We start from the raw sequence: 12,666 nt of genomic DNA on the forward strand, positions 1-12,666 counted from the left end.
TCTGCGGCCCTCACGGGCTGTGGGCGCTTCCCCTCCAGTCTCTCGACCGTCTCCTTGAGGTTGAAGTATGCTCGCCTCCCAGCTCTGTAGTGCGGGGCCCCTGCCAGCACGAGGGCCAGACTGCAGTCCTGCTGGCACCTGGTGGCCCGCGAGCTCTTGGTCCAGCTCAAGGACCTTGGTCCCCAGAGGTGGGTCCTCCCCATTGCCCATCGATGTTCCGCTGTAACACCCGCTACTCCCCACAGGCTCTTCGGAGGTGCTCCTGCCCCCAGACCCAGTGTTTGCGGGGGCCGCGGCTGAGGGTGACGGCGTGTTCTGCGCACAGCTGCAGTGCTTCCACTTCCCCACTCTCCGCCACCACGACCTGCATAGCTGGCGCGCCGAGAGCTGCCACGACAAGTCCTCGTTCCTGTGCAAGAGAAGTGAGCACCCACATGCGCGCTGGCCAGTCCCTGTGCGCGGACCCCGTCCCTTGTGTCCTCGCCTCTGTCCCTCTTCTCCCACTTGAGGGCCTGTGTCCCCGTCTCGGGTCTCGCCCCAGCCAGCCCTCCTCTGCTGTCCCTGTCGGCTCTGCACGGCCTCACCGAGTGTCTCAGGTCCTGGCACCGCCTCCCTGAGCAGAACCAGCAGCTTCTTGGGAGGCTCGTTCGAGATGTGTTCTGACGTCCAGAGGGCTGGTGCTGTGCGCCTGCCCCCTAGATTGAGAGACTCACACATGACGTGTTGGGCACCTGAAAGCAAGGGTTTCTCCCAGAACCTGGCACTCTTCTTGGTCTGCACTGTCCCGACAGTGAGCCCAGCGCCCCTCTCCCAGCCCCTCCCTGCGGCTGCAGGCTGGCCTGCAGCATGGGGGTGCACCCAGGTCCCCCTTCCCGGGCCCTGGGCATCATGCTCACCCAGCCAGGTGGGATGTAGGGGCCCCTCCAGCCAGTGACACGTGCGTCTGTGTGGGTGCCTGCTGCAGGTCAGACATGTGTCGACATCAAGGACAATGTGGTGGACGAAGGCTTCTACTTCACCCCCAAAGGGGACGACCCCTGCCTGAGCTGCACCTGCCACGGCGGGGAGCCCGAGATGTGCGTGGCTGCCCTGTGCGAGCGGCCCCAGGGCTGCCAGCAGTACCGCAAGGACCCCAAGGAGTGCTGCAAGTTCATGTGCCTGGACCCAGGTGAGCAGGGCTCAGCCTCGGGTACGGGCCTGCCTCCCCCGTCTGTCACCCCAGGCCGGCTCCAGCTTGGGCCTCGCCCACTGGAGCTTTCCTGTGTCTGAGCGCGGCGCACAGGGCGATGACAACTTGTGTTGCTGCTGTCCTCAGTCTTTATTGTTACACTCTTTAAGAAGATTAAATATCTGCAATTTTGATATAAAACTCCTCCCCACTCTGTGCTGCCTTACAGTGTTCAGACCCAGGGTCCCACAGAAGCAAGACCGCAGTGCAGGGCAGGGTGAGGCCCTGACAGGTGCCCTGGCTGCACCAGAGAGGCCTGGGTGACCCTCTTTCTTCCACTTCCGATCAGAGAACAGTGGGTGGGACCCCGCTCTGCAGCTGTGAGCAGAGGGACCCTGCAACAGTGCAGGCGACATCGCCATGTGAATTCACAACCTCAGAGAAAGAGCATGTGAGCAACATGGGCAGGGATATGTGGAAGCCCCGGGCTTGGGGACCCCCTGCAGAGCAGCTTGGGCAGCCGTGGTGGCCGTGTCCACCCTAGGCCCATGGAGCGGAGCTGGAGGCTGTGTGTGAAGGCCCCTCGGCGACAGCCATCCCTGCTCCCCAGGGCTGGGCTGGGGCGCTCTGGCACGTGTCCCAAACCTGTGGCTGTGATGAGGGCAGAGGCAGTGTTTGCGTGGAACCACCCGGGGACGTGGAGCTGGAGTGCACTCAGGCCTCCCCAGCCCGCAGGGTACCCGGCACCCACTGGTATTGGGCGCATTCCTGCAGGGTTCTGACCAGCTGACGGGGGACCTCCGGAGCCCTGCGGAGGAGCCGACCATGTTGCGGGCCCCCCAGGAACCCCTGGCTGGCTCTGGCTCCGGCTCCTGGGACAGTGCTCTCTTCTTTGTGTCTAATGGCAGGTGCTTCCTCCTGGTGACCCCCACAGAGGGACGGTCAGTTACCTTGATCGAGTCTTTGGGATTTTTTAGAGCTGATTAAGAATTAGTCTTTGCAAAGGGGCTGCTGCTTTAGGTGTTCCCCGCCCCCTGGGTTTTCTGAGCTGGCAGCCAATTACGAGACGTGTCAGCAGCCCCCTGGACTGATGGACTTCCTCCCACGACGGGGACTGAGTGTTCCTGAGACTGGAAGGTCAGAGGCGTTGAAACAGCAGCTGATTGGTGGGAGGATGTGTCCTTTCCACGGTTACTTCCCCAGCATTGTCAGCAGTAAATGCAGCCCTGGGGGAAGCTTTCAGCCCTGTGGGAGGAGGGAATGTGTGAGCCTGGCAGTGGGCAGGCTGGGACTCTGGCCCCTCAGGTAGCACCTGTGTTGGAGTGTTTCCTCGGGACAGGCGCAGCTGTCCCAAGGGTGGGAGTCCACACTCAGTCCTCCTGCTCTTCACGGCCCCAGTTCCTGCTCTCCACGGCCCCAGTCCCTCCTCCCCAGGTCTGGAGTCAGGTGTTCCCAGGACCACCTCCTGGCTCCGATCCGGTGACTCGGTGGGAGAGGCCACCTCACATAGGTGAGAGCCCGTGGAATTGCCCAGCAGGGTTTTCTTCCTTTGCGCCTCGTCCTGCCTGCACCATCTTGGGAGCGCCGGAGGAAGTGCCCAGCAAGCTGGTGTGCTGGGCAGGGCAGGCCAGACCAGGGCGGGGGCTGTCTGGTGTCTGGCACAGTGCTGAGCTGCGTCCCTGGCCACTGCACCCAATGCCAGAGGTGTCTCCACCGCCCACGTCGTTGGGGACAATTTGACGTGTTACCAGCCATCGCGCAGGTCCCTGGGGGTGCAGTTGCCCCTGGTGAGAACCTGGACACGTGTGATCAGGACACAGGGTCCAAGACAGAGTGCCCTCTGGCTGTGGCCTCCACCAGCTCAAGACATGGGAAGGCTGGGCTGGAGGGTGAGGTCTGCATGCCCACTGCCCTTGCCCAAAGTGTCGGGTGCAGGCCGACTCCAGCCCTCTCCCCAAGCTGCTGCAGGTTCCCTGCCCTGCCCTGCTCCGGTGGGGGCTGTGGAGCAGAGTGAGTGGGGCCTGTGTGAGTAGGTACCCCTAGCATCGCTCCCCTCCATCCTGGGAGACCGGGAGTGCTGCCCAGCCCTCGGCGGTGCTGGGCACACTCTGTGCCCCCGATCTCCCCACCAGCAGAGGATGAAGTGGGTGTGGGAGGGTCAGAAATTAGAACTGCCGAGGGGCGGGTGGGGCTGTAAACAGACTCTGGGGCCCACGAAGGCCGTGTCCTCACCTCCTGGGACCACCTGCGCGTCCACACACGAGCTCTGCTGGGTGCAGGGCGGGGCAGAGAGCTCTGCGCCCCGCCAGTGGGACTGGAGCCTAGGACTGAACTCAAGCCACTGACCTGGCCCCGCTGACCTCAGTTCTGCACGAGAGATGTTTCTCCTTCCTTATGGGGCTGTGGCAAGAAGTCAGGGAAGAACTAGATGTGGCAGCCAGAGGCGCAGTCCTGTTGGGCTCCCTGTGCAACCCTTTGAGGGGTTCCAGGCCCAGCCTCAGAGGGGTGGGTGGAGGGCGGGGTGGGGCAGGCACCCACCCCTGGACGGGCAGAGCGAGAGGCTTTGCGGCTCCTTCCTATCGCCCTGGCCAGCAGAGGTGGGCCGGGCCACGGCTGGCGTCTTGGTGGGAGCCCGGGGGCTGATGCTCCCCCTACAGAGCAGCGTTTCCTCCTCCCGCGCAGACGGCAGCAGCCTGTTGGACTCCATGGCCAGCGGGATGCGTCTCATTGTGAGCTGCGTCTCCTCCTTCCTCATCCTGTCACTGCTGCTCTTCATGGTCCACCGGCTGCGCCAGAGGCGCCGTGAGCGCATCGAGTCCCTGATTGGAGCGAACCGTGAGTGCCCAGGCCCCTGCATTCTGGGGCTCCCGGCCCTTCCCCCAGGGAGAGTGGGCACCTGCCGGCTGGGTGACTTGCCCGGTGAAGACAGCAGTGCTCTCCTCAGCCCTGGTTCTCTGCAGCAGCTGCGCCTCCATGGAGCTTCCAGAGCCCCCGGCTCCGTGAGCAAGCTGAGGCTCCCCAGTCCCTGGGGAGTGGGTGGGGGCTCAGAACCACGGTGCTAGGTCTGAAGGCCCCACATCAGTGGGCAGCTCACCACAGCGGTCATGGGTGAGACCCAGACCACAGAGCGCGGGGGCCGAGGCCTGCAGCACGCTGATGGGCGCCAGTGGTGGTGGAGGAGGGTAGAGAGGGTGAGTCGTGCTCTGGGTGTGGCGGGCAGGTGGCCGTGGGGATGTGGCGAGTGCGGTGCAGGAGTGACTAGCTCTGTGTCTCCCTCCTGTTGCCCAGTGCACCACTTCAACCTCGGCCGCAGGATCCCTGGCTTCGATTACGGCCCCGATGGGTTCGGCACGGGCCTCACACCGCTGCACCTCTCTGATGACGGTGAGGGTGGGGCCTTCCACTTCCACGACCCTCCCCCGCCCTACACTGCGTACAAGTGCCCGGACACTGGCCAGCCCGATGACCCGCCGCCCCCCTACGAGGCCGCCATCAACCCAGACGGTGTGTTCTACAACCCCGCAGGTGAGCCCCTGGGCAGGGCGGCAGGGCCGAGGCCCAGTGGTCCCTCCTGCCTCCTGGCCTTCTGCTTTCGCTTAGGTTTCCCTTAGGGTGGAGTTGTCTGTCGTGGGCAGGGTGGTCCCCGCACCCCTGCCTCCCTCCCGAGAACACCTGTTAGTGAGCAGCCCTTGGGGAGAGCGGGGCCGGGCGCTGGGCAGAGCAGACTCCTGCACACTACACCTTCCTGTCCAGTGGGAAGAAAGCAGTTTCTTGAGTCTGTTGTCCGTGTGGGACTGGCAGGTCGGTCTCACCGTCCCGGTGCCCTGCCCACAGCCTGGCCTGGCCCCATCGTGCAGCACAGGTGTCCCGTCCCATCTCCCTTGGCGTCACACACGCACGCACAACGCAGCAGGATGGACGTTGCAGGGCCGGCACTGCTGTGTTCATGATCTGTGCATTGATTTGGTTCCCATGCCTGTGTGGCCTCTGTGGGCAGCAGAGACTTGGATTTGACCCCTGCCCTTGGGACCCAGATTATCACAATCTGTGGTCAGAGGGCCAGGGTAGACAAGCTTCCTGCCAGGGGCGCTGCTAGTGGACCAGGCTGTTGGGGGGCCAGTGCTCCCAGAGCAGGGTAGCAGGCCTGCAGGTCCAGGACAGTGCCCAGGGGAGGCGGAGCTGGGTCCCTGAGCCCCACACTTTCAGAGGGCTCCTCTCATGAGGCGTGGGCTGCCTTGGCCGCCCTCAAACCTGGTACTCTGTGATGGTCGTCCCATAGTCCAGCTGCAGCTCTGGGTCTAAGGCTGCACCCGCTCTCCTCTGCCTGCCTAGCCCCTTCCCAAGAACGCACTGAGGTCATGAATGCACTGCCTAGACCCCTGAGTCTGAAAGGGCTTCCCCCTGTCCGCCCTTGATTCTGCTGACTGTCAGAGCATGTCCCCCACACACAGCTGTGCTGCTGGCCACAGGGCGGAGGCATGGGACGAGCACAGTAGAGCCCTGTGGGCCAGCTGCCCCTGCTTGGCGGCGTGGGGAGCACTCAGGCAGGATCCTCCAGCCTACCCCTACCCCCAGCCAGACCTGCCCCATGCTGACCGCCTGTCTCCTCCTGCAGATGATGATGCCTTTGAGCCAGCAGTGGCAACCCCATCAGCCACAGGGGATGGCAGCGATGACAGTGCAGCACCCCGACACCTGGAGCAGCCTCTGCCCGCCACCGGGGCCTCTCTGGCAGACCTAGAAGACTCGGCCAACAGCAGTAGTGCCCTGCTCGTGCCCCCCGACCCCGCCCAGAGTGGCAGTGCCCCCGCCGCAGAGGGGCTGCCGGGGGGCGGCCGGCACAGCCGAAGTTCCCTTAATACTGTGGTGTAGAGGATGGCCGGCTCATGGCCCCAACGGGCGGGGAGCTCCTGTTTGCTGTCGAGAAAACCTTGATCCCCGTGGGAGACTTGAAGGGCCCCTGAGCACGCCTGGCCCCTGCTACACTGCGCTGGCCCTTAGGGGGCCAGCCCCTGCCCCAAGGCTCCATGCCGGCTTTGGAGACATGCATAGCTTTGGGTCACTGTCTTTTTCTTTTTAAATGGCCGAAGAATGACAAAATTCATGAGACCACAGATGTCAGAAATAGGGAATGGAGAAGGCACTGTGGCTTTGGGCAGGGCCAGGTGGGGCCACACCGGCCCTCCTGGGATGGTTTGCTGATGTAGGCCCTCAGAGGACCCCATGGCCACCGTGTGCACCCAGGCAGCAGGTGTCTGAGGACCATCAGTGTGGTCTAGGTAGCAGCTCTGCTTCAGAGCAGATGGACTTGGAGGTCTCTACAAGGGCTGCTGTGGGGATGGCCCCTGGGTCCAGCTGTGAACATCCTGGTACCCTGACCGGGGCTGGGAGCTGGCCTGTGGCTCTGGTGCCCGAGGCCTGAAGAGGGGAGCTTGGAAGGAGGTTGGACTCTGCACTCTTTCCAGCTGGGCTCCATCGAGCCTAGTTCTGTGCCAGGAGACCCTGGCCCCACCCCATGGCTTTCTCCCCAGCACCGCTGTGCATGGCCCCCGGGTGCGCATGAGTGTCTTGGGCCCTGGACCCCTGCCAGGGCTGGCTCATGTCTACACCCCCCACTCCTGCTGAACCTGCCCCAGGGCCTGGCTTGCCCCCACCCCACCTTGTTTGTGCCATAAAGGGTTGTTTGTTTCAAGGAGGGGTGGCTGACACCAACGTCCCAGGCTGTCCATCTCCTGGGAATCCACTTCTCACACCACCACCACCACTAAGCTGATGCCCGGTGGTCACATGTCGCCTCCCCATCCTCAGCATGGAGTGCTGGGGGCCCCCCGCTTGGGACCTTTTGACTGAGGGACCCTGTTGCCTGCTTCTGGGTGGTGGTCTTGTCTCCTGACCCAGGGCTTTTAGTGTTTCTGAGGTTTGGAGATTAAGCGGGTTCTGTGCGATTTTTAGCACTCCATATCTTTTCTACGTTGAACGTCTGGATCTTTTCTTTTTTTGTGTGCGTGTGAGTCATGTGCGTACCTGTCCAAGTGTTTGCAGGTGGTGACGGTACCCGGGGACTCGGCCATGGGGCCTCCCTTCCAGGGATGGCCATGGCGTGTTGGGTGGCATTGAGGTGTGGCCCTCAGCTGAGAGCACAGAGCCCTTCCCTGGCCCCTCACAGCCTTTCTGGACCAGCAGCAAGGAGAGGGTGACAAAGTGGGTGCTCTGGGGTGACAGGCCTTGGTGGTGCTGTCCATTTCTAGGCACATTCTCACTATCTTCAGTTGGAAACCATTTTGTTCTTCCCTGGGTGGGTTGTGGGTCTCAAGTGGCCCACAGACCTGGGCTTGGCCTCCAGGAGCCAGTGTGCTGGAGACAGGCCTCAGGCAGGCAGGCTGCATGCCGAGCAGGGGCTGGTGCTGGAGAGCGGTCTCCCGGGCACACATGCCCACACTGGCTGCTGAAGGCAAAGCAGGAAGCGTGTGGCGGCTCCAGCATGCTTTGGACTCAGAGCAGCAGCCACAAGCCTTGTTGGTGCTGGGGAAGGGTCCTGAACACACCTGCTTTGGAGGCTGTACCCCATGGGGGCCTGGCCGCAGCAGCTCAGGGCCCCTCCCAGCCCCTGTACCTCTGGCCCAGGCCTCAGATCCAGGTGTACAGGGCAGGGCACAAATGTGTGGGACTGGAGGACCTCTTTTGGGGACTGAAGGACTGCTGGGCCAGTCAGGTGTGTGGGAGGCACTGAGGGTGGCCTGAGGCAGACTGTGGGGGGTGGGGGGCTGTTTCTGTACTGGCCAGGGTTCAGTCCAGGGTGGCTCAGCCCACTGGTGTCCTTGGGCTGGACAGGAGGCCTGTGGGCAGTGCTGCTGCAGGCCCTGCCTGCTGGCCACTGTGTCTCCATAGCTGGTGGAGCAAGGCAGCCCGCCCCCCGCCAGTGCTTGGTAAGATCTGATTGTTCCCCGTGGTCGGATGAGTCCTGAGACCAGCCCTGGTGGAGACCTTTGTGCTCCTGGTAGGGACGGGCATGCTGGACCCCTAAAGGGACAGGCAAGCTCTTGGGAGGGGCCTCCTGCCCCGAGACCTGACCTGCCTGGTGGAGGTGGGTGTCGATACTGTACATTGTCTCAATGCCTGTTTTTTATGTTTTCCTTTCACTGAGGGTTTTTAGTTTGGGTTAATTTTTGGTTGGGTTGGCACTAATTCTTTTCTTAAGATGCTGTGAGAACCATTTCATCCAAATGCCAAATAAATTTGTGTTCTGGAAGAAGTGTGATCTGTCCTTGGTGTAACCCAAGCTGGGGTGGGAGTTCCAACCACACTGGGACTGAGGCACAGGTGCAGAAGTGAGTGCATGGAGGAGTTGAGCGCCCTGTGGAAGCCAGGGGCAGGCGTGGGGCTCTGAGACCCCTGTCCCTTCTGTTCTCTTACTGTAGTCCTTTCAATTTCCCAATTCCTGAAATGGGAACAAGAGGGTGCCCAGGGGACTCAACTTCAGGTGGGTCCTCTTGCTGCCTTCCTGACCCAGCCTGCTGGCCGGGCAAGGGGTCAGGGCTAAGACAGGCACCGGTGAGGACTTTGTTGGGGTAGGGGTTTGGAGAGGCGGCCCTTGTTCCTGAACACCTGCGGGGTGGTGGCTGGCCCCATCAGCACCGAGGACAGCACCCGTGCCCCACCTCAGGGAAGGCCAGGTCCTCTGGACTGGGGACACCAGCATTGAGCGCCTTCCAGTGCGTCACTTTCTCTCCGGGACACTTGAGTGGCGGGGAAATTGGAGTCCCACTTTCCAAGAGAGTGACTGGGGCTCTGGCCACAGCCTGGGGTCCGCTGGACGCCGGGGTCTCGAGCTGCTGCAGAAGCCCCACCGGGGCTGGGCAGAGAGGGTAGCAGCTTCCGGGACCCTTTGGTCCGCGGGGTCGCGCCAGTAGAAGGGAGGCTGTGGTCTTGGGCATCCTCCCCATGCCAGCCCCCCAAGTCAAAAGCACTGGGATCCAAGATGCCCTCCCCCTGGAACTTCGTCCTTCCTGGTGTCCTTGGCCTGTCACTCCTGGTCCCCAGCCTCCGTTTCCTCATCTGGGAATGGGCATGTTAATAGCACCCCCCAACTCAGGATTAGTGGGGTGGGGGGGAGTCTGTGAAAACGTGTAGCTCTGGTAGATGCCAGTGGTTGTTGCTGGCAGCTGCAGGGGTGCCGGGATCAGAGCGAGTGCCTGGCAAGCTCCAGCTGTCTCCCTGCTGGAGGCCCTGTCTGGGCGCCGCCCCTCTGACCCCTCCCACGCAGCTGTGAGCCCCCAGGACTCAGCCCCACCCCTAGCCCACCACGCTAATAAATTTTCTACAGTTGCTGGCTGCCTCGGCCCACTGACGGCAGCACCATGAGGTCCCCTGGCTTGGCACTCACCTTACTCGCAGTGGGGCTCGTGGTGCACAGCGACTGGGAAGGTGAGCATGGGCTCCTGCCCCACCATTCCCTCTTCCGCGCTTTAGGCCCTGGGGAGCTCCTAGAACTGGGGCAACAGGAGAGCAGGGTCTGCCTGCCACCCACTGCCTAAGCCCTGTGCTTCCATTCTCGGCCCTGGGTTGAGACAGCCTGCCTGAACCCCTGCCATCGTCCACAGGTGCCTGGTGCTATGACTCCCAGGACGCAAAGTGTGGTGAGGACAGTGTCACCTGAGGCTGTGTGGCATCAGTCTGCATCCTGTGGCCACAGACAGGTGCTAGTGCGGCCAGTGGTGGTCCACACACTGTGCTTCTGTGGTCTCTGCGGGTTTTCTGTCTGTGGTCAGGGCCACCGTGACTGAGCAGCAGGCAGCATGTGTGTGAATGTCCCCTTGTGTGTCCGGGTCTGTGGCTGCTGGCTTCCCCAGTCCTGCAGTGTGTGCCAAGCTGCTGGCATCAGGCAGGATCTGTAAGCCTGTCGGTGCGGCCCACGTGTGAGCAGGTGGTAGTGGTCCCCTGTGTGGGTGTGTGACCTGTGGCAGGAGACCCTCCCAGCCCCCTTCGGCGTGGGTCAGACTGCCTGCCAGGGCTATGTCAGAGTGTGCTTGCTCCTATTTTGGTGTTGCAAACATCATGACCGGGCCAGAATTGGCGGAGGGCAGGGTGTCAGTCATGACCTATCAGGTTGGGGCCGAGCAGGGAGGAGTTTCCTGCCACTAGACTATTCTCTGGGTATGTGTGAGGGCCACCTTCCTCTGTGTACCCTCATATTGCCTCCTGAGCCCCCCTACAGAGCCCAGACCTGTTCCCTCAGGCCCCACCCACTGGAAGGAGATGGCCCCTGCCTGTGGGGGCCCTGCCCAGTCCCCTATCAACATCGACCTTCACCTGGTCCAGCAGTACCTGACCCTTGGACACTTCATCTTCCAAGGCTATGACTCAGCACCTCTAGGCCCCTGGACACTGGAGAATGATGGTCATACAGGTCAGTACCCTGGGGTTGGGGACCTCCCCTAGAAAGATGTCAGGACCCCGCTACCAGTAGCAATCAGCCGTTGTCCCTAAGGACCAGAAGTCAGGACATACCCAGAAGTCAGGTGCCCTGGGATCCCCACAACCCCCACAGTCACGTAGCTGCGGTGCATCAGGACTCCAGCCACAGGAGGCCATCTGCTCCCCCCCAATCCAGGGGGTGGGGTTTCCACTGCGGTGTGGGGAGCCTCACCCGGCCACCAACAAAGGGGCTTAGATACCGACTGCATGGTGCTTCTGTGGAACCCCAGAAGGAAGCAGTCTGGCCGAGAGGGGCAGCTGGGTGGGGGAAAGAGGATGTCATGTGCTCCCACCTCTCCCTCAGTGCTCCTCCGCGTGGACACTGGCCCACAGAGCCCCCTGGAGGTGCGGGGTGCCGGACTGCCACCACCTGCCTACCGAGCGCTGCAGCTGCACTTCCACTGGGGGGGCCCTGGGCAAGCGGGCTCAGAGCACAGCCTGGATGGGCAGCATCACCCCATGGAGGTGGGCCTGGGCTTGTGGAAGGGTGGTGGGAGTGCCCAAGGAGGCCAGGGGGAGACTGCTGGGGGCAGCTGGGTACCTCCCATGGTCTGTGTCTCCCCAGATGCACGTGGTCCACATGAGCACCCGGTACCTGAGCATTGGAGAGGCCCGAGGTCACCCTGACGGCCTGGCAGTGCTGGCCGTGCTCTTGGCGGTGAGGGAGGGGGCATGTGACTCCTGGCAGGGAGGCGGGTGCTGGGTGACTGCTTGCATTCATGAAAGGGGTCCGTGGGGGTCTGTAGAGGGGGCAGGTGGCCTGTGTAGTCTTGGGTGGGTAATGGGTCCTCTAAAGGGTTTATAGGATTTGATGGGTTCTGTGGGAGGATGGGGCCAGTGGGAGGTGGTGGTTCTGTGGGCTCAGTGGGGGTGACCCCCTCAGCAAACACCCCTCACTGGGAACCTACCCTCTTCCCACTTAGTCTCTCCTACACCCCACTCAGTGTTCCCCGTTTTTGAGACCTCCCCACTCTGATACCCTCTCACTCGGAGCCCCCTCCCCAGAAGCAGGATTCTGACAACGCCAACTTCTCGGCCCTCGTGTGGGGCCTCAGGAACATGTCTGCACAAAGTGAGGAGCACAAGGTGGGAGGTGCTCAACGGGGACAGCCAGGGCGGGGGTGTCTAGGCACAAGGAAGCTGCTTCCAACCTGCTGCCCATCCCCCACCCAGGGGCCTCCATGAAGCTGGCGTCCACTTTCCCACTGGCCTCACTGCTGCCGGGCACCTCTGGCCTCTCTTGCTCCTACCGCTATCAGGGGTCGCTGACCATGCCTTGCTGCAAGCTTGCGGTGCTCTGGACCATCTTTGAGGACACTGTCCCCACTGGGCGTGCAGAGGTGCGGCCGCCACCCTGCCCTGCCCCCCAAACCCCCTCCACCCACCTGCCACCCTCCTGCACAGCGTGTCCTAACTGCCTCTGCCCTGTACCCTCAGGTGGCCCAGTTCCAGACCCTGGCCCAGGCCCCTGTTTGCACCCGGCGCCGCTAAGGGAGAACTTCCAGCCGCAGCAGCCTCTCGGTGGGCGCAGGGTCTCAGCCTCCCCCAACACCTCCATCCAGGCAGCAGCCCCCAACCTGGGCCGAGGGTTTGGGGCTCTGCTGGGCCTGGGGCTCAGCTTATGGCTCTGAAGGGGGCCCTAGGATGCAGACAAGACCCTCTTCCTGCAATAAACTCCACCTACATCACACAGACTGATCTTGGCCCTGTGTAGCTGGGTGGAGGAGGGGCAGCCTGGGCGAACTGCTGCTTCCATAGAAGCCTCCATGTGCCTGTCCATACAACGAGACCCCTGAGCGACCCTCCTCCACCACAGACCCCCCTGCAGACCCAGATGTCCCCAGATCCCTCTCAGGAAGAAGGCACCCCAATTCCCAACCTACACCTCACACCTGGATCCCCAGACTTCTAAAGCCCAGGATTACACATTTTATTTTATAAACGAGCTGGGTGACACCCTGGACACTGTGTGGTTAAGTGATGCCTCCAGCTGCTGCCTCCCCAAGGCCGGGATGTAAGAAGCT

At 62.6% G+C, this 12,666-nt stretch overlaps 2 protein-coding genes across 4 annotated transcripts in view; both read left to right on the top strand.

The window, feature by feature from the left end:
• DGCR2 (DiGeorge syndrome critical region gene 2) overlaps positions 1-8,420 on the top strand; it is a 42,499-nt gene extending 34,079 nt beyond the window's left edge. For all 3 annotated transcript variants that reach the window (XM_072953664.1, XM_072953662.1, XM_072953663.1), the window contains 5 exons: positions 246-422; positions 965-1,168; positions 3,851-4,003; positions 4,457-4,693; positions 5,784-8,420. In XM_072953664.1, the coding sequence (XP_072809765.1) occupies positions 246-422; positions 965-1,168; positions 3,851-4,003; positions 4,457-4,693; positions 5,784-6,040 (1,028 nt within the window). In that variant the 3' untranslated portion in view covers positions 6,041-8,420. The remainder of the gene's footprint in view (positions 1-245; positions 423-964; positions 1,169-3,850; positions 4,004-4,456; positions 4,694-5,783) is intronic.
• A 1,105-nt stretch (positions 8,421-9,525) lies between these two features.
• On the top strand, positions 9,526-12,273 carry LOC102533994 (carbonic anhydrase 15-like). The gene is given in 9 exon segments (XM_072952814.1): positions 9,526-9,592; positions 9,769-9,804; positions 10,404-10,574; positions 10,947-11,107; positions 11,208-11,300; positions 11,648-11,714; positions 11,816-11,982; positions 12,080-12,104; positions 12,107-12,273. Coding segments are annotated over 9 exon segments (954 nt in total).
• Positions 12,274-12,666: the final 393 nt, after the last annotated feature.

The sequence above is a fragment of the Vicugna pacos genome, chromosome 32, assembly GCF_048564905.1.
Source record: "Vicugna pacos chromosome 32, VicPac4, whole genome shotgun sequence".
In the NCBI taxonomy this organism is placed as follows: Eukaryota; Metazoa; Chordata; class Mammalia; order Artiodactyla; family Camelidae; genus Vicugna; species Vicugna pacos.